The sequence below is a fragment of the Seriola lalandi genome, unplaced genomic scaffold (assembly GCF_002814215.2).
Source record: "Seriola lalandi dorsalis isolate HSWRI2012SDOR001 ecotype SW California unplaced genomic scaffold, Sedor1 jcf7180002054942, whole genome shotgun sequence".
Lineage (NCBI taxonomy): Eukaryota > Metazoa > Chordata > Actinopteri > Carangiformes > Carangidae > Seriola > Seriola lalandi.
In genome coordinates, this window is record NW_019525493.1 from 182,260 (window position 1) to 204,050 (window position 21,791).

The 21,791-nt window shown below is 38.4% G+C and overlaps 2 protein-coding genes across 2 annotated transcripts; both read left to right on the forward strand.

The window, feature by feature from the left end:
* Nucleotides 1-14,417: 14,417 nt before the first annotated feature.
* LOC111644756 (cannabinoid receptor type 1B-like) lies at nt 14,418-17,918 on the forward strand. Its single transcript, XM_023393724.2, has 2 exons — nt 14,418-14,705; nt 15,445-17,918. Exon 2 carries the CDS (start codon nt 15,524-15,526, stop codon nt 16,952-16,954), a length of 1,431 nt encoding a protein of 476 aa, XP_023249492.1. The 5' UTR covers nt 14,418-14,705; nt 15,445-15,523; the 3' UTR covers nt 16,955-17,918.
* Nucleotides 17,919-18,785: 867 nt separating this feature from the next.
* Nucleotides 18,786-21,650, forward strand: LOC111644738 (akirin-2-like). Its single transcript, XM_023393697.2, has 6 exons — nt 18,786-18,953; nt 19,296-19,475; nt 19,686-19,829; nt 19,948-20,097; nt 20,793-20,864; nt 21,021-21,650. Exons 2-6 carry the CDS (start codon nt 19,298-19,300, stop codon nt 21,029-21,031), a joined length of 555 nt encoding a protein of 184 aa, XP_023249465.1. The 5' UTR covers nt 18,786-18,953; nt 19,296-19,297; the 3' UTR covers nt 21,032-21,650.
* Nucleotides 21,651-21,791: the final 141 nt, after the last annotated feature.

Here is a 21,791-nt window from a genome sequence, read left to right on the forward strand (position 1 = left end):
GCAGATCATACACTGTGCACTGGGCGGCTTCTTCACCAGTGTAAGCAAGATTTTTTAAAACGTGCTAAAAGTATCGTTTATGATTTCCTGTTTAATATATCAGTAATTTACCAACCACCTTAAGTTTCCCAAAATAAATAAATATTTTAAGCCTTTAAGTATCAAAAAGACTTAATTTCTAATATTTGTATAACATGTTGCTACCATATATGTTAACGATATTTAATTTATATATGCAAGTTTATTCAAACAACATACATATAAAAATTCTATATGCTTATGTATGTTTAATTATTAATTCCTCATTCATTTTAAACATGTTTATTTTCCATATACATACATGCATAAACATACATATTTGTATGGGCTAGATATATATGTCAATATATGAAATTGTTCTTATTTGTAATAGGTTTCATATACATTTTTACATATAGCTTTTTATTTTATATGTAGCTTAGATATATTTCATATATGGAAATTATATAGTGATAGTATAGTATGATATAGCCTGTCTCTTCGTCTAGACAGAGAGCATGACTAAGAGTCTACAGTTTTTTCTTTGTGAGGCGGCGCCCACTATTGCGCTAACATGCTCACAGTGCCAGTGCTAACGTTGTTTACATGTTTACAATGTAACCATCTTAGTTTGGCTTGTTAGCACGCTAACTTTTGCTAATTGGTACTAATGACAGAGAACATCTGAACTGGACGGGAATGTCATTAGTTTTGCAGGTGTTGGGTGATTAACTAATGTTGACCTGATGAAGCTAGAGAAAAAATAAAGAAAAGGTTATTAGGTGATAATTTACCCTCAGGGAAATGTGAATGAATGCTCCAAATTTTAATGGCAATCCATCCAATACCTTTCAATAAAAAAAATTTAAAAAAAAGGTTAAGCAGACCATTTAAACAGCTTTTGTTTATCTTAAATAAAAGATGAAATTCATAGTGTCTTGGGAGCATTAATTTTGTACCTAAATACCTTAATTCAGATATGATTTTCACATCTAATAAATAATACATTCTCTCTCTGTGAGTGGATCTGCCTGAACACACTCTCTCTCTCAGTCTTTCCATCCCTTCACATTCTTGAGCCAGCCAACATGTCAGCGAGAAAGCTTGAGTGTTAATTGGAAGCTCTCCCACGGGAGCTCGTAGGCGTCTTCCTTGTCCTCTGTGTTTATCGGCTAATGCGATTGCCACGGCTCTCTCGGATTCATAGCTACTCCTGAATAATGAACATACTTAATATTCCTTTCAGACTCTCGTGACCTGTTGTGCATAAATAATACTTAAGCATTCAAAAGATTAAACCCCAGCTGACACAACTGGATTTATTGTGCTACAACAGACACAGTGGTGTGTTATTTTTGTGATGGCTGCCCTGTTGCTGGGTTACATGATCCCAGTTTTGATACACGCCCTCTTCTGACACTTGTAGGGTGTCACTGATTTCAACAAATCCTTTGGGAGTATCTTTTATATTAAATAAAGGGCTTTTAAAGGAATAGTTCAACATACACTAGACTTCAAAGAAAAAAAAATCATACTTATAGATAGAGTATAGATACTTGTAGATTGCAACTTAGCCCTGTCTGTCTGTCTGTTTGTCTGTCTGTCTGTCTGTCTGTCTGCCTGTCTGTCTGTCTGTCTGTCTGTGTTTGCATAATGCTACACTTTTGCAGAATGGCCACTGCTATCCTCTTGGCTTTTATTTTGAAATATTTACTTTTACTACCATGTCACCTGACTACATTTCTTAATTCTTCAAATCAACGAGGAAAAAATGGAAAAAGTCCAAAAGTCAAATTTGATTTTTTTTTTTTTTTGGTTTTTGGTTTAAATCTAGAAAACGAACTGCCTGAAAGTATATTGGTCCTCTCTGTATGGTAAATGCTGGTTAGCTTAGCTTAGCTTACAATGAGACTTGAAAAAGCCAACTTGGTTCTGTCCAAAAGTAACAAAATACAGATAAACAGGATATAAAAGTCAAATCAAGTTAACTTTTATTTATATAGTGCCAAATCACAGCAGAAGTTATTAGTTCTGTTATAGTGACCTGTAGAGGTGCTGCTAGGTGGATTTTGTTTGCAGTCTTTATGTTAAGCCAACTGGCTGTTAGCCTTGGGTTTTCTTACCATACAGTTTGTCAATCTGTCTCTTGACAAGAAAGAAAATAAGGGTATTTCCAAAAATGTGAAACCATTCCTATGGCTAAGCCCCATCGGTATAGCTGATCCTGACATTAATAACATATACTGGCAAGCAGAGAATTGAAATTTGAGACTGGATTCACTGTAAGAGGAGACTTTAATCTTTAGTACATAGTAGATCAAGCTGCTCTGCTCGGCTCAGTGCTGTGATTTGTATTTGAGCAAAACAGTTGAAAGATTAGATTAATCTTACTCTACAAAGCTTTGATTTAGCTTAGTTTATAATACACCCTGCTCCTGCCATGCTGCCTACAGGCCCCGCGGTCATATTCCTAAAGTCACACACACACGCACGCATGCACGCACACACACACACACACACACACACCAAGGAGGTGAAGTGAGATGATGTGCACTCATGAAATAGCTTTTGTCTAATTAGATTTTGTGTCAGATACTGTCACAAGAAGCTAAACCCTCTCATGACAATTTTTCCATTTGTTTTTGATCTTATGTTTGAAGGAGATTAAACACAGCCTGACAGCCTGTCCATTTGATACAGGGTTTCAACTGAGAAATTAATCTAATTATTATTCCACAGGCTTTGCTTTATTCAAACAATATGAATCAATACAATATGTCAGACAGCTCCACACCACTGTATTGATTCAACAAACACGCTGTACATTAATTTGATAACCCTACATACTGTACATACAGCATTAAGCAGTGATGAACTGGATATAGATTTTGACCCCTTCTTGAATTGCAGGGATAACACATAAGTGTGCAATTATCACTGGTCAGTATTTTATTGGTTTAAAATGGCTAATAATGCTGTTTTCAATTGCAATAGATTCCCTGTTCAACAAAGATCAATGAATTGATTATTACACTACAAATTACTGTAGCTGTAATTTACAATAAGTGTGACTCAACAGCCATTTGATGAGTATAATAGACTCAGTGTTAAACAATCAGACAATCATCATACAGGATGTGAAGACAGGCTTACTCACCACAGGATGCCATTCACAGGCTGATTAAAATGGGAAGCAGCAGTGTCACATATACAGACTATTGTGAAAAATGTTTCCTGATTTTGGGTAATCACTGATTGTCCCTCCAAAAAAAAAAAAAAAGCATGATAACAGCTTGATTAAAAAAAAACAAAAAAACAAAGAAAAACCACACACACGCGCACATTGTCCGGTGAAGACCTTTAGCTTTGTATCTATTTGTCACTAACAGATGTGTGGTCATGATGTTGGGCTTGGCTCATTTATATTCCACATGACATAATCACAGAAGTAAGAGCAGATAGTTCCTCTTAGCGATGTTTTATCTTATTTACTTTACATCTCGTTTGTTCTGTTGGTGTTTTTGCAGAATCTTCTTGTTAGTTTTTGCATAGTAAACATGGTTTTCATTGTGATGCATATGTGATAATTTATTAATGTTTAGGTGTCATTGTCAGGTACAGATTCACATGAAATTCAGTATGGATATCCATGAAAGTCAGAGAATGATTTATAATTATTTTAGTGATCTGGGAGGTTATATTTGCACTTGACTATAACTTCAGTTATATGCAATTATATATATTCTTATAAACTAAGGAGCAGCTTTACATGCAATTTGTATGGATATTCATGATCCCCAGAGGATGAATCCTATAATGTATTTGGTGATTTGGAGGTTTTTGACTTTCCACAAATGCCAGGCTATACATGGTATCAATAAAATGTATATATTTATTTTTATATATAAAAATATTATTTGTTTTTAATTCTCTAATTATTAAATAGGCACTGAGTACCTATTATCTAAAGTGTTCACTTTAGTTTAAATTTGTATCTGAGAAACATGAGTTTAAAATCTAATGTTGTACCATCAGGATGACAATATCAGTTAGTCAATTGGTCTTAGTTCAACATTTTACATGAGGGCAAGATATCGAAGCTACTACCAAAATTTGGTATATGGTCATTTGTAGTTTTCAGAGTATGATTCCTAATAATTTTGGTGACCCAGTGAGCTTTCTTTTAGTGGCATCCTCAGGCCAAGAAATATTAACAACTAATGAGCAGATTGCCAATAACTTCAAGGTCCCAAGAGGAGGAACCCTTTCCACTTTGGACACTAACTTTCCTCTGAACCTGCCCTCAGCAAAACTATCTACTTTGCATTCCTCATAAAATAATAGGAGGCCATTTGAGATGAGCCCCTTTAATTTTGAATGATCCCACACTCAAACCACAACCTGAGGATAAACCTCTTATTCCAACCTATAACTATTACAGCTTGTAAACTGGAAAGAAACATGTTGTGTATGCTGTTCTGTGGAACGAAAAGCCTTGTGTGGGTTGTTTCTTCTTGTTTTTCTGATAATTACCTGCATTTTTGCATTTTTAGGAGGATGTCCTGTTTTTTTTTCTTGTTTGCTTTCAGCTTCAAGGTCAAACAAATTACTGACAAAAGAGAGACTAACAGACACTTTCAAACTCTACCTTTCATGTAACTCCGACATCCAACCTCCTGCCACTCTGTTTCCAGCTCCCCTGTGTTTATCGCTTTTCAACACCGCTAAGGCAATTTCTTCGGACTGGAAGATAGATGTGCACCTTTAGGGTCATGCTGCCACAAAGAAAAAAAAAGACATGAAAGAAAAAACATACAAATTGAAGCACTGTCGGTGTTACCTCAAGTAGCATGCAAAGTCTGATAAACACAGACACACAAATAAAAACATGACTGAGAATGGGATCTTTTTTGTCTTTTTAGATAAAATGAATATGCCTCTGATATTTTACGAATATGAAAGACATATTATAGCCATCATTTAGAAGAGCAGCGATGTTAATGTTAACCGAACCAGATGGCTGTTTGGACAGCAGTTACACCTCAGAGAGAGAAATGAAAAAAAGAATCGCTGCTAATACGTTTATAGCGTGCATTAAGACTTCGCATGAATTCCATTTTCTAATGATTATGGTCTGAACCTGTCAGCTTTAATAACAGGTCCGTCCCAAGCTCCCAGAGCTCATACATCAGAGAAATAATTGAGACACCTTCTCTGATGCCACAGACCTCCTAACACGAACTGCCTCACACATTAACACACACACACACACACAAACTGTGAGATGCACGGAACGCCTCACATTCAGTGATTCTGAAATGAGAATGATCAGGAATAAAGTAGATCATATGCTGATTTCATTGTGGGAACAGGTGTCCTTGCGTGACACACCATTAATCAATCAAAACTTAACAATGAACTCCTGACTCTGGTGGTCATGACCTTTGACCTCATCCATGAACATGTATCTGAGAGAGACCAAAGAGGGTTGAAACTGCATGAACCCAAAACTGGGTTAGACCAGTTATAGCCTGAAGAAAAACAGCTTTTGTGACTAATAACAAAAATTCAATGGTCAAAGTCTGACGATGATTTACATTTTCTTTACTCAACAAATTGTATTTATATAGATTTATTCAACACACCCTTGTTAAATGACTTGATCCTACTAACAAGTAATGTCTGTGCATTCAGATCCTCTGTTGTTCAAAAGAGCCACACTGCTGCACTGCAGGACATGTTCCTTTATTACAATGAACATGGGCACTTCGTCCCCAGGTACACCAGCCTGCTTCCTAAAATACTTACTGATGCAAAAATAAAAAAATAGAAAATAAAAAATGTGGCTCAAATGATTACACTATTTACTTCTGTCTCAGTAACTTTTGCTTGCAGCTGTTTCAGGAAATTATTCACCCTTCTTTGAACCTGCATTAACAGAATTGTTAGAGGCTTTTTTTTTGGCAACAAGAACAAAAACACAGCATTGACATCATCACCTTATGAGGCTGACATGGCGAGTGCTTGAGAGACATGGAGCAACATGGGAATTCATTTTAAGTCAAGTTTTTGTCCATCTGATGGATGGACGTCCAATATTCACCCTCCATTTTACATCTGTTTTGGTCGTCATGAGAAAAGTATCTTTAACTGCTAAACACTCACCAGCTTGTCGCTCAGTTTGTCTGTCTTTTGTGTGGTGCTTTTTTTTTTTTTGGCTGAAGACAGCTGCAGGTAAAAATGAAGCCATGGGGGCAGTGAGAGTGAACCCAACCATTAAAGTTTCAGGCCAGGAAACCAAAACAAATAGCTGTAAGACGCTAAAATGGTCTGTACAGCCGAGTGGGACTGCTATGTTATGTGGATTTGTCACAGCAACCCCTTTCACATTAAACATTGTCATTTGATCTAATGTTAGTTTAGAAAGTTTAGACTGCAGCCGCTTTTAAAATTAAAGTACAGACTATGTTCATGACCTGTTTTTTAAAAGTTTGACATCTTCAGTGGGAACAAAAATGCTCGAGGGTGCGAGCCACAGACAAGCAGTTTTGGTCTTTTAATGCGATTTGTTAACAATAACAGAAATGTAGATCGACACCAGCATTATCTTTTAAGTGTAAATGTAACATTTGCTTTGCAGGGCTCTTTTTTTTTTTTTAACAACCATTTTTTCAAAGCAGTTCAGACTGCGGTCTTGAATTAAATTTCTATATGAGCGAATTTTTCAAGCAATGAGTTATCATGACCTCAGGTACTAACCCTCTGATGAAACCACACAGTTTCATACAGTGGCAAGCATAATAATTAAATCTGTCACATTCATGTATTAAAATAATGTGAAAAGAATCCAGGCTTTGGAAAACCACTGACAGAAATACAATAACATGTTGCAGACAAATAATTTAAGGCAAACAGAAGTGAACCTGCTCACGAGGACTCACAGAAAACCTTTAGCTATAAACATCACTGCTGGTTCCCAGGGTGTCATAATAATGTGAAAGGATTTCATCAGTAATGCTGTTTATCAGGCTGAACATTTGGATGGCAGACAACATCAGCAAGGAAAGAAAAATCATTCTGACTTGAAGGATTACAACAATTCTGACATAGTGATGGACCCTGAAAACAACACATTCATCCACTGCTTTTCAAACACTTTCATCAAACTGACTGTGGATCTTTTGAGAATCTCTGCAGAGTTAAACACAGGAATATATACACACACCCACCCACTACAGTGTAATCCAGGTGACCTTGAACAGTTATGGCACTGCAGAGTCTCCATGGTGATGCACCTGAAATACTAACAAAGACAAGGTGCAGCTTTTATAGTCTTCTCTGCTTGAAAGTCAGAAATAAGATTGACAGTTGTTCTTCTCTGCAGAGCTTCGCTGCTACTACTTAAGGGGGTGGATGACAAGTAAATACATATAGTAATGGAAGCAGCTTAGTGGGGAAATGGGTGTAAAGGGAGAGAAACATAGAGACTATAATTAGATATGAGCATTTGGAAAAAAAGCCACTGCAGACAAATATTTTCTTAGAACTACATGTGAATAGTGAAAATGTGATTAACTAAAGGTAAAAAATGTATAGGAGCGGTTTCTTTACTTTATATTATATACTGATCCTGGTTTTGCAATACAGTGCTGTCTCAGTGAATTATATCCACAGATGATTCGAAGTTTAATCCACATATGTGAAAGCTTGAAGCCAATCAGGCCACAAGCTGTGAAGTGATAAAAAAGTGTGTGAGTGTAGGGTGGGGGGGTTATAGGTGTAAAGTGAAGGAATCAGCTGCTGGCTGGCTGCCAGCAGGGTTGCTTATGCTCTGTAGGCATCGATCTATTTTCCAGCCCAGATGGTTGCGATTGCTTTGGGAGGAGGAGATATGAGCTCTACCTGACAAGGATTAGAATCAAATCTGTCTCGATGTGCTGTTATTTTTCAAAATCAGCTCCTCTACACGCTTCACTGATATACACAAATATCATTTTTTGTTAATTTGGTTTCACAATGAACAGTCTTTCAATCAGCAGTAATACACTCCTGCATGTGTCGGCTTGACAGTGCAATAAACCAGGACACAGTAAATCAAATGCACAAGTATTCATACATAGATGTGTTTTAAATTTGGACTGAATAAGAACAATATTTGTTGCTTACAGGTGAACATTGACGATGCTGTGGATATTGGATCCCTACGAGTGGGAAACATTGTGTAATGCTTTATTGTAAGGGTCTGTAAATTCCTAATAATTTAGCTGGAAAAGAACAAAAAGGTTTGTAACTTCAATAAAATGCTAAGCTTTTACTCAGAACACACTGAACGTGCAAAAATGTCACATTTTCACGAAGTTTTCAGGCCTGGTTTAGATGTATTTGACGCACTGATCAACACCACCACAGGAGCTTGATTTTTTATCGCTTAAAATGTCATTTAACAAAGCAGCGAGGTAGAAATGTCATCTGCCACTGATGTTCATCTTTGACCCTAACCTTTTACTAAGAAGGTCTTTGCACACTGTATATGTGATACATTGACCCTCAAACTTTATTCAACCTCATGTAACCTCGCTGTTGTACTTGAATGAAATATTCATAGAGCATTTGGTTTAAAGGGTTTAAATAATTGATTGCACAAAAGAATCAAAATGTATCTGTTTTGCCAGACACACTTTTATTCATAAAGTGGGGAGATTTTAATAGAAACATTAAGAAAAAATGAAAAACACTAACAAGAGAGAAGAGAAACTTTTATCTGATGGTGTTCATTTTCTTTCATGAATCAATTTAGTTTTTTTCCACTGATCATTTCACACACAACCCACATCTAACCAGCAGTCAATGCTAATGCTTCATGTGCAGCTCATAGAAAAAAACTGCCATCATGCATAGAGTCAGGCCAATTAAGTCAAACTGCTCTTTACTGCTCACCACAAATGCATTTAGACCAGTGGTGTGTTTCAGACTCGAATCCTTCCTTTGTTTTCCTGCAGTATGTGAGCTAATGCACCAGTGCAAATCCATATTTGTTCACCCTTTTTGTGACAAAACCCACCTTTATTTATTTAAATTCCTCTCACCACACAGAAAGCAGTGACACAATTTTTTTTTTCTAAAGATGTAACATAGGAACTTATACCTCTGCGCTGACCGAGAAACAAGAAAACAAATCTTCAACAAATTTTAAGCCGTTTTTTTCTTTGATGTCGACTCATTTGTGGCCCAGTCTCTTCATCTTGTATACCGCTAAAAGCTGATACATAAAATGTCTCTGTGATGAAAGAACTCTTCTGGGATGTGAGAGCACTCTGACATTGTTAGCTGGATGCATTTGCCGGTAATGGGTGAATAAACATGATGGAGTGAGCAGAATGAAAATGGATAAGCACTAGTGGTGGCTATGAAATGTAGGAATCAAGTTCAAACTGCGATTCCTTTACAAGCAGTGGTGATGGAAAGTCTCCACATATCTATCTATATTTCTTCCTCAAAAATCATTTGTTGGGTGTAATGATCAGTAGCGTCACTCCAAACTTCCTCATTCAGTATTTTGTGAATAAAGGAGGCCACTGTTTCCATGTTCCCTTTCATGTCACTGTATTTCTCCATTCTAATAGGTGCAACACCAGCAATACGCCAAGTACTTCAACCAGCTATACAGCAGTGTAATACTTAATGAAGCAAGAATTTAAAGCAGCTAGAATTAGTATATGACTCTTTTATCTGAAAGACGACGCTCAGTCACAAACCCACAGAGAACTTACTAAATGCAGTTACCATCAGTTTTGATGTCTTTCAGCTCATTGTTTACTGTTTTGGTTCACTCCTTCCACTCCCACTGCTTCACTTTCCGGATGGTTTTCAGCAAAAAAAAAAAAAGCTCTAAAACCGGCCAGATCAGCACCAAACGATAGACAGCCAAAAGGTAACGAATAGCTTGTGAACACAGGGCAGCATTTAGCAGCTAAACCAGCCAGATATTTCCTGCAGTGGTTGGTGAAGACGAAATCAGGACTACAAACGTGACTCCAAAAATCAAAGTGTATGTTGAAGATATTTGGGTAACTGTATGCTAACAAGTTTGCCATATCAATGTAAAACACTTCCAGTTATTGTAGCTTTAAGCACTTTTCCCACCACTGATAATGAAGTACAACAAATACTGGAGGTTAGCATAAGAGTAAGAGTAAAAAAAGAAGAAAAAAAGCCACACATATTGAGCGGGAAATCAGTATTGAGAACAAGGGGATGAAACCGGCTAAAAATAAATTCAATTTCACAACTCCTCTTCTCCCTGACAGAAAAGGGCCATGTGAGTCTGTTGGTGTCATGGCAGTCAGGTCCATTTGGGCTTCTCGTCAGCCTGTGCAGCTCTGCAGCTGGGTGTAGGGCAAATGAATTATTCTCTGGCTGTGGATCAGCCAGTGGCACTGAAAGGCGATTCCAGACTGTACTGTTGCTTCTCTTGGGCTGGAGTTTCATAAACGTCTCATGAGTGCATCTTTACTCATGAAGGTGACCCACCTCTCCTGAGGCTGCGGGGCTACTGCGTACCGTCGTGCCGCTCTTTTTCATGAAAACCAGGAGAGAAACTGGTCGGCTGAGCTGCGGTTTGGAAGCATCGCACCGCTGCCTGAGTAATTCATCTGTGTCTGTAGCATCCATTTGCATAGTATTTCCGCAAGTGAGCATTCACTGAACCACCTGCTAAGTCCTTGTGATTATTAATGTGTTCTGCTGAGATAAAAAAAAAAGGTCTTTATATGACTAAATGGTGCATGAAGGGGATTCTATCCACTGACCATTATGTTGTTAGTCTGTCTGATCTTCATTTCTGCGACTGAAATTCATGCTCAGCAACTCAAATAAAAGGAATGCATTGAATTAGATTGATTATTTATTTAGTCTTCAGTCAGAACATGCATCGTCTGTCTTTTTATACTGATATTTTTAGTGTATTCATAGAGAGAGTTTGTAGTTTTTTTCCCCATCTATGCAGAGATTCGGTCACAGACGACAATAAGTCACAACTTTGTCATATTTTCTGCTGTGCCGTTGTTCCCTGCGAGATAGATCCGTGCCACAGGAGAGAAACATGACAGGGAACTTTCGCACATTACTTCTCCCTGTTTATTTCTCTGATGTCATATCCTGGGTGCAGAGCTGAGCGTTTAATTTAAAGTCTTTGAAAAAATAGATCAACAAACACTTTTGAGTTGCCTAATGAAGCCAGGTAGATACACATAATTAACTGATGAGCTGAATAATGAGGATGCAGACGGCTGTTGACTGATGATATCTGATGATGCACGATTCCTTCCGAGCTTCGGATGAAGAAACGTGTAAAGCAAAAGTGAATGAATTTAGTATAAATTATATTTGGACTTTTTCTCCCCGTTGAATCGACTTGACATAAACTCAGATTCATCCTGTGGCGCCACAATATGAAGTGTCTCCAGCTGGGGAGGAACAGAATATAGAAGTGGCAGATTAGGAAACAGTTAAGAGCTGTCAGTGTTCAGCCACAACCTCCTCCCCTTCTCTATTTATGCATCTTTTCCTCCTCACCCGCCTGCCCTCCCTCCCTCTCTACTTCTCTCCCTCCCCACACTCTTCAACCCCTCGACACAAACACATCAGAGACAGACAGCCTGCTTCAGAGTCTCGTCTGGTAACATGCTGTGTGCGTAACCACTATATTTCGAACTGTCTGATTCCACACAATTAATTTTCGGACATGCACTAGCTTAAACAAATCTGATGAAAATGTTCTTTAATTCATGTTTTTGCATGTGTATTATTCGAAAGTGTCGATTTTGGAGGACTACAGCCTGTGTGGCCCGCAAGTAATGATTTCATAATGTAGGCAGCCACTCAAGTACTAACTGTCTGTAAATGGAGAAGGATCAATATGAAATGCACTGTACGGATGCACCGTGGTGCTTTTCATGAATCCTACTAAAATCAATCACTGTACATCACTTGCAATATTCACCATCAATGACTGATGGACGTGAAACAACAGCAGCAGCCGCCTATTACTGCCCTGCCCACATGGAGGAAGAGGATTTAGAAAAATTGAACTTCTACAAGTCGCTGTTACGGTCACACAGAGGCCTTTTGTCATCACAGACAGCTTTGTCTTGGAAATCTCCCCCTCTCTCACTGGAGCTCTTTGTATGACAATGAAATAACTATGATAATTATTATGATGGATGTGGATTTCAATACTCTGCCCCCTGCTTTTAGAGATGATAGATGAAGTTTTCAAGCCAAAACCATATGAAGACTTTATCCTGATCGAAAAGAAAACACCAAAGAGCAATGAAACAGAAGTCACTGAACATACTATATATCTGAATGAATTACAGATGGACTCCACAATCACTCGTCATCAATAAGACGCTTCACTCTGTCTGTCTGTGTAAACTATCTTCATGAAAAGGACATATTGGATTTACTGTTCTACCACAAATGATCAATGGCTGCTTGAATCTGCTTCAAGCGCAGCATAACAAGTGTTCAGTAATTAGTTGGATGACTCCTCAGCCTCTTCTGTTCTGCCAAAACTGGAGGCACTGGCATCATGAGCAGTGCTTTTCATTGTTTTCCCATGATGTTGCATCGCCAAATGTCATGTATTTTCCACAACAAGATACATGTAATTTGGGAGATAGCTCCGCTGGGAGTGCATAGTGGAAATAATTGCGCAGCTGCGCAGGACAGGAAAAGGACTCTTAATAGAGTGTGCATGTGCCCTCAACTGCAGTAAGTAAATAGATAAATATGGAGGAGATTCAGAATGGACTTTTAGTTACACAGTGACGTTAAAATTGCACTAAAACGACACGGTACTGATTTTTTTCTTTCCATTATCAACATGAGAAAAAGCTAATATTAACTCAAATAACCATAAGATTCATATTCCAAAAGCAGCAGTGGAAGAGGTCAAATATTTGACTTCATTAAAAATAGCAACACTGTGTAAAAACACCATCTTGCTGGCAAAATCTTACTTCAGTCAAAGTATATATAGAGGTATGAAAATGTAATATTTGTCATCTGTAAAACAGAATGTTGTTTAAGTATCAAAAATAAAAGTACTCATTATGCAGAATGGCCTTTCAGAGCAACATCAATATATATTATATTACTGGTTTTATTATCTATGCATTAACATGCAAGCAGCATGTGAATGTTGTATGTCAAGCTGGAGCTAATTTAAACCACTTTATATGCTGACGTTAAGTTATACGTACAACAGAGCACCATCATTTATACACTCATCATAATATTGGTATTTGTGAAGTAACTATAGCTGTCACACAAATATGCATGAAGAGTACAATATCTCCCTCTGGAATGTAGTTGCGTAGGAAGAAGCAAAAAAGTGGAAAATTGTACATGTTCCTTATGTAAATGTACTTAATTACTTTAAAACCACGGTCCAAAGGGGGATTTTTCTTTTGCTGTGATATTTAATACAAATAATCTGAGTTTACTGAAGGATTATCTCTGACATTTTTCATTATCTGCTCAGAAACAGATTTAATATTGTTTTATTACAGTGATAGTTAATCACTTTTTCAAATTTTGAAAGAACTGCATATGAACAGGAGTGCTGAACTACAGAAAATAACCTAATACCTCTGTTTGGGATCCCAGAGACCCCAGCTGTAAAACTGTTATACAATGAGATAGATAGATAGATAGATAGATAGATAGATAGATAGATAGATAGATAGATAGATAGATAGATAGATAGATAGATAGATAGATAGATAGATAGATACTTTATTTATCCCCTAAGACCTAGGGGAAATTCATTGATATTCAAATGCTCTATGTCTTTTAGTGGTATTAACAATATTTATTCTATTTCTATTTGGATTTCTGTTTTGGAGTTTTATAATAGTTTGTTGATGAGAGATGTAACAGGGAGTCAAACCTTGTAATCTACGTTTCTGAACGTCTCACCAAAGGACTGGAGCTGAAAATTATCCAAAACCTGGCTAACACTGGCACATCTACAGAAATGCTGCGTGTTGTCCCTATGAATAAATCAAGAAATGAATTAAAACTTCTTTGTGGTCTAATCAACAACAAAACGAGACTGAGCCCATATAACATTTGCTACAGACTTAGTAAGCGGTTTTAAAGACATAAGACATAGAAGCCATTTATTTGAAACACAGATCCTGTTGTTGTTGTTGTTGTTGTTGTTGTTGTTGTTGTTGTTGTTGTTATTGTTGTTGTCCGGCTGTTGTTTTGTTCCTGTACAAACGCTCTAGTTGTGGATGATGCTCAGGGATGCGCTTCCTCCTGCGCTCACACACCTCAGACCACGTGACCAGCAGGCGCACAAAGCGGAGCCTTATAAACGCCCGCTCCCTCAAACACACTCACTCACACACATACACACACACATACACACACACACACTCACTCACTCACTCACTCCATCGCCTGCCTGTCTGGCTTCACTGTGGCTGACACTGACAGTGTCCGGTGATAATTATCAGAACAACAGCTGTAATTTCTCACCGGCCTCTTGTTTGATTGGAGTTACTGTGACCGCTGGTGAAGACTGACGACAACAGCGGGTGTAACTGGTTTACTCCCAGTTTAGTTCAATTTTTTGTTTTGCGTCATGGATCGATGCAAGTGCTGAGAAAATCAAGGTACGTTTTTTTTTTATTGTTATTTCTTTTTAATCACTTTTTCCTCCTCAAGTTAATTTTGCATTTTTTTTTATTTTATTCGTTTTTCTTATCAATAGTATTGTTGCCCCATTTGTGCGTTAAAGCTTTGATCCAGAGAGACAACATGACAGATATTTTTTCTTTCGAACTTGAAGGTATTTCATTAGCAGCGGTTAATTGGCCAACATTGTTGTCCTCTTCAGAAAAACAAAACAAAACATCTTACTCCGAAACCTCCATGTTCAGCTAACTGTTTTTAATGAACATCATCATTACCGACATCAAATTGGAAAATGGATCATTGGACATATATGTACACTCTTTATCTCGTTTCTCCCTTGATGCCTAATTAATCCGATTATTACTGAAAAAAAAGAAAAGCTTAATGCTTAATGACCTCCTTTAATTAATAAGAAAGCCCTGGCTGTCCTACATACTTAATGTAGTGATTTCCCCCGAGGCTGCACAGGTTTGTCATCAACTGTTCAGTTTCCCACTATTGTCTGGGATGCATCTGCTCTCAGAGTCAGCTGGCTGATACACAGATTCCCCCCAGTATCTCCCAGCAACAAATTCATTTTCCACTATATTAATCATATGAATGAAACTCAATGTACTATGATATTTGGACATTTTAATCTAACAGGATGTATTTATTCATTTTTGAATGACTTCTTTACTTAAAGAATTTGTGCTTTTCTTTTTTTTTTCTTCATAGATGTGCTTTTGCATGGCTCTAATGCTGTTTCACCACCACACACCTCTCCACTGAGCATCTCTACAGCCACAAACCAGCCATGAAGTTGGCTCTGCACAGGGTAGCAGGCACCACCATGAGCACGTTAACAACAGGTGTCCAGTATCTTGGCTCCAATGACGCCAGCTACGACGACCCGTCCATTGACCCAAGCCTGATCAAGAACAAATTCCACTTTGAGAAACCTCACTCTGCCTCCATTAGTAACTCCCTCCCTGGACTTGTCCCTGGAAACAAGGAGGTCATTTACAGTGGCCTCTCTCCCATATTCCCCACCAACATATCAGACTTTCTGCTGGGTAATGGCACCTCTGTGGAGAGCGGAGGACCGGCACAGTGCGGAGAAGACTTTGTGGACAACATGGAGTGTTTTATGATTCTGACTCCTGGTCAGCAGCTCGCAGTCGCTATCTTGGCACTCACCCTGGGTACATTTACGGTGCTGGAGAACCTAATGGTGCTGTGCGTGATCCTGCACTCGCAGACGCTTCGATCTCGGCCATCCTACCACTTCATAGGCAGTCTGGCTGTGGCTGATCTGATAGGGAGCATAATTTTTGTCTACAGCTTCCTGGACTTCCATGTCCTCCACAGGAAGGACAGCCCTAATGTTTTCCTCTTTAAGCTGGCCGGGGTCATTGCCTCCTTCACTGCCTCTGTGGGAAGTCTGTTTCTCACGGCGATCGACCGCTACATCTCCATCCACAGGCCCATGGCATACAAACGCATCGTGACGAAGACTAAAGCAGTCATTGCCTTCAGTATGATGTGGACAATCTCCATCGTCATCTCACTGCTGCCACTGCTGGGCTGGAACTGCAAGCGCCTCAACTCTGTTTGCTCAGATATCTTCCCTCTAATTGACCAGAAGTACCTGATGTTCTGGATCGGGATGACCAGCATCTTGGTCCTGTTCATCATCTACGCCTACATGTTCATCCTCTGGAAATCCCACCACCACGCCGTCCGCATGCTGAGCCGCAGCTCCCAGAGAAGCGTGATTGTCTACACCGCAGAGGGGACTAAAGTTCAGACAGTGAGGCCCGAGCAGGCTCGGATGGACCTCCGCCTGGCTAAAACCCTCGTTCTGATCCTGGTGGCCCTCATCATCTGCTGGGGCCCGCTGCTAGCCATCATGGTTTATGATCTCTTTGGAAAGGTGAACGATGTCATCAAGACTGTCTTTGCCTTTTGCAGCATGCTGTGTCTGCTCAACTCCACCGTGAACCCTGTGATCTACGCCATGAGGAGCAAGGACCTGCGCAGGGCCTTCCTCAACATCTGCCATGTGTGCCAAGGAGCGACGCAGACTCTGGACACCAGTGCTGAGAGTGACTGGAACAGCAAGAGTGTGAGAGGCACAGCAGGCGGGGCAGGGAAAGATGGAGCCGGCTGTGGAAACGCCCGAGTAAAAGTAGCCCAGGTTACCGTTTCTGGAGTGACTGAGACTTCTACTGCAGAGGCGGTTTAAAAGACGAGGTGCTCTGCTCTGGTACAACTGTGAAGTAGAGATATTGTAGAATAGCCCTGACCCTAGTGCACTGTTCTGTGACTGTGAAATGTGCCAAAACATGACTTAGAAACAAACCTGATGACACGTTTTTATTGCTTTAAAGCTGAAATCTATAATATTAACATGATGTGCTCCTCTGTCTTTACTCTGCCACTGAGAGGGTTTGTTGGGTTTCACAAGTCTGATCTAAAATGCCTATTTCATGTTATTTCATTCAATTAGTAATATAGTAATATTCCCAACAACTAGTTCAGTTGCTCAACGGCATTTTTTTTCTGCAACAACCATTGCAACCATTTTTTTTTCATATTTGCTCTAGTTTGAATGTGCAGAATTTCTTTTTTTTTTCTTCTTCTTCTTCTTTTTTTTTTTTTTTTTTTTTACAGATTTCAGCTTTAAGGTATAAAAATGTGGAACTTTCTTTTGTCCCTTCAGTTTCTTTTCTTTACATTATCATAGCAATATTGTGGCAGTGATCCAAGGTGAAACTGTGTCTACCTTCATGCAAAATGTCAGTTTAAAATGACACCACACCACTGCTTGTAAATAAAATTTGCATTTCATTAGTGATTTGAAATCAGCTCCTGATGATTTTCTAAGACCATGATATTGTGAAGTTTGGCAGTTGTTCAACTCTAATGAATTTTACTTTATTTATTTATTTTTTTACTGTAATTTGCAAAGCAAAATGATGAGTCATACTTTGAAATATGAATGGCTTTTTGATCACATGAGAACTTATGTCTGCAGTGATTTGGGAATGTTATATAGCTGCTTATTACACATGTGCTTATTAAACAGTTTTTAACAGTTTTTGTGAGAAGCTACACTGCCATATTCCTGTGAGGCATCCATTGTGCCATTGTGCTCTGTAAAGGTGTGTGTAAGAAAGGACATGAATTCAATAAATATTTGAAATTTGTCTATTTTTATCACAATTATTGTCAACATACTTGGTATTTTGTTTTCAATAAAAAAAAAAAGAAACCTTAGCAAACCAGAACATCAGCACCTGCAGCTAATTATTAAGATATGTATTTTCTTCATTTTAAGGTTAGAAAATATGAGTGACTGTTTGTATATATATATATATATGTGTGTGTGTGTGTGTGTGTGTGTGTGTGTTACAGTACTTGTGGCTCTTAACCTTTTAGGCTAAGCAACGTCATAATATAATTTTTTTTCCCCACAAAAAAAAAGCAAAAATTTGTGAAAAGTCATTAAAAATGAACATGTTTTTATAGCAGAAATGTAGGCTGTATAACCAATTTCTTTACATGAGTTACAAGCAGGCAGGATGTAGACTTGAGTTATGTAGAGTTCAACCACATTTTTTTTACAATGTTTTAGGCCTTAAACGGTGAAAATATTTGTAAAAGTCATTGCAAAAATGAACATAATGTTGTTTAACAGAAATATAGGCTATTATTATATATGTTTCATTCTTATCCCTTAATCATTTGGTGAACCATTAGACTTTTTGAGAGCCACTGGTTTAAAGAACGAAGTACTGTTAACTGTGTTTTTTGTGTAACACTGCCCTCCTGTGGAGATAATGAGACATTGTCTTTATTATTTCCAGTGTAACGATTATATTGATGAATGGAGCTGTAGTTCATCAAATACTCTGGTGAAACGGTAATGTAACCAAGTTGCGAAATTCGGGAAGTGTAGGTGTAACCACGACGACGTCAAACCTTCATCTCGCATCTTCTGTTTCACTACATAACCCACAATGCATTACACATTGCATTTCACACGTGACGTCACGAACCGGAGAAGCCGACAGCCTCATATCAAAAACAAGCAGCTAAGTTGCGTTAGCTAGCGCCGATATCTAACAGAAGACAGTTGGCCCGCAGCTGGCTGATCGTCACTGCAACTTTTGGGAAGCAACTTTTAGAACAAGACGAGTTGTTGAACGCAGTTGGACAGACTAACTTTTCGCCCCCGTAAGGTAAGAAGGAGCTTTACTCAAATATACACCAGAATGTACTCTCCGACCATTGGTAGCCAAGCTAACGTTAGCTTTGTTTTCTTTTTGATTATTGGCTAGCAAGCTTGGCTAACGTTAGCTTGCTAGCAAATATTTAAAGCCTCAGCTGCGCAGTATGCTTAGCATGTATCCCTCAGCGAAAGAAACTGTCCTGAGCCGGACAATTCAATGTAACTAGCAAGTCATGTTAAAGATTAGCAGTAGCTAGCAGTTATCTGAAATAACTGATGTATCGCTTCATTATTGTCTTGTTTCGGTATTTTTGCACCCCCTCTACTCCTCCTCCCTTTTAACAAACTAAAGTCATGGCGTGTGGAGCCACCCTGAAGAGGACCATGGATTTCGATCCGCTGATGAGTCCTACCTCACCTAAAAGACGAAGATGCATCCCCGTGTCCCCATCGTCCTCATCCTCATCCCCTAGGAAGTATCTCAGCATGGAGCCCTCGCCATTTGGGGAGTCGTCGTCCAGACTTAGTGCAGGTAATTTTTTTACTGATCTTGGCCAGGTTGGCCTGCTTGGTGATCGGCCAGGCGCTTGTGAGGTATTAGCAACATGTTGAGCTATAACAAACCAGAAAACAAGTATGCTTTTAGATGATAAAGTTTAGCAGTGGACTCTCTAACGTGGCAGCTGTTTAGTCTTTACTGATAGACTCTTGTCTTTTTTTTCGCTTTCTTTTGTCCCTCTAGAACAAATCCTCAACAGCATCAAGCAGGAGTACAAACGCATTCAAAAGAGGAAGCATCTAGATGGATGCTACCAACAGTCAGAGTGCTGCTATTCTCCAGAGTCCCCATCCCAGTCGTCTACTATGAATGTTTCCAGCATGCCAGGTTAGCTGTTAAACAGCATGTCTACAGGAGAAACTGTGAATTACTGTGACATATATATACAGGTAATCACAAATACTACGTGCACAGTGGTTCTTAGGTTTCTGCTTGATCTGTGCAGGAACGTCCTCTGGAGGTGTTTCTCCTACTAGAAAAGAACAGCCATTATTCACCCTCAGACAAGTTGGAATGATCTGTGAACGCCTGCTGAAAGAAAGGGAAGAGAAGGTGCGGGAGGAATATGAGGAGACCATGACCTCAAAATTGGCAGGTTTGTACAGTCTGAGTAGGAATACTGTGCTGTGACCCAGAACATTAATCGAATTCATCAAAGAAACTCAAGCTACCAATCACAGTCAGTTTGACTTTTTCATAGCTTAGCGAGGGGATGTAAATAAATACTTTTTTTAAGAAAAAAGAGCACCTCCTCTGTCCCCTACACCCACTGTCTTTAGTAGTCACCAATGTAGTTTCATGAATGTAATGTTCATGATACAGTGTATAAAAAGTAGAAAAACTAATGACAAATGTCCAACTTATAAAAGCCCAAATTCTTGAACTAATTACTGTATATTGTCTGACTAGAAATATAGAAATTCTCTCAATCATGTTGCTGTAACAACAAACTGAAATATTTATTTTTCTTGATTAAAAGTATCAAGTAACTATGAAAACTGTTATAATCAAGACTCAGTTCATTAAAGTGAGGAATTATTTCAGCATTAATATGCAGTGATGTGATTCTGTAAGTTATGACTTAATGGTGACATTTGCCTTTTTTGTTTTTTGCCTCAGTTTTTTTTTTTATGGGGATTTGACTGAGTCCCAATTTGTGCGTAACTAGTGTGATTGGGTGATGTGGCCTGTAGTTTAAAGAGGAGTTTCTGGGAAAATGAAAACACTTAACATATTTCAGTTATGGAAAGTCAAAATAATTTCTATTGTTTGATTTCCTGTAAATTTCAGAACAATATGACACCTTTGTGAAGTTCACACACGATCAGTTGATGCGACGATTCGGGGAGCAACCTGCGAGCTGTGAGTTCTTTCATTTCGTCTTAAATTATTTCCACATTCCTGTTTCATTGGCATACTGTACACGAGAAAGTCTTGGATCTCAGTTTGAGCTCCGCCTTTGAAGTTTAAAGTAACAAGTCTGGTTTCTGTATTTTATTTCATCTCCCTCTTCTCCAGATGTTTCCTGAGTGTGGCACAGAAACCTCTGCAAGACGGCCTTCTCTTGCTGCAAGCTATCATGTGATATCTCAAGAAAGAAAAAAAAAAGCTCATCATTGTAAGAGATTCAGTTTAGCTAGTTTAAATGAAACTTTTCTTACTGTGCCATATTTCTGTCTTTGGGCAAAGGTTTATATGAAGCTGTTGTCAGTTGTTACCACTCTGTTGTAAGCAACTCGGTCCTGATGTAAATTAATGGACCCTATCTCTACCAGTGGCCTATGTTCCTCCTGCTGTACATGTATCTACAGTTATCTCACTTTTGTAATGATTCCCAGCATTCCAGGCTTTGTCACTTGTTTCTGTTTGTTACATGTAAATACGATAAAGCAGCATAGTTTTAAACAAGGTTTGCTGGTCAATCTGAAAGGAAGTGGAAGAAACACAGCTGAACAGAGAGAATATGTTTGCAGTTTGTCCTCTGTTCATTGCTTTTTAAATTGAACATAAAATGGGCTAATTTCTCTTGATTTGTTTTTTTTCTCCCTACCAGTGTTTTATTTATTTTAACTTTTGTTTTGCTGGTATCACTTTGAAACCAATGTACTTATTGAAAAAAAAAAACAATAAAAATCTTTTAAGAGTTCAGACTTGTTTTGGTTCATGTAGGACATTTGTGAGACGCTCAAGTAAAGCCAGATTCATAAAGAAATCTATTTTTGTGCAATCAGAACCAAGCTTTTCCCTTTGGTGAATGATTCCCCAAAACCTGATGACTGCATTCTATGA

Excerpts from the sequence above, each read along its gene's own strand:
- LOC111644756 (XM_023393724.2), top strand. The coding sequence starts at position 15,524 with ATGAAGTTGGCTCTGCACAGGGTAGCAGGCACCACCATGAGCACGTTA.
- LOC111644738 (XM_023393697.2), top strand. The coding sequence starts at position 19,298 with ATGGCGTGTGGAGCCACCCTGAAGAGGACCATGGATTTCGATCCGCTG. Across the intron at positions 19,476-19,685 it reads GTCGTCCAGACTTAGTGCAG|AACAAATCCTCAACAGCATC; the intron begins GTAATTTTTTTA and ends TTGTCCCTCTAG. Across the intron at positions 19,830-19,947 it reads GAATGTTTCCAGCATGCCAG|GAACGTCCTCTGGAGGTGTT; the intron begins GTTAGCTGTTAA and ends TGATCTGTGCAG.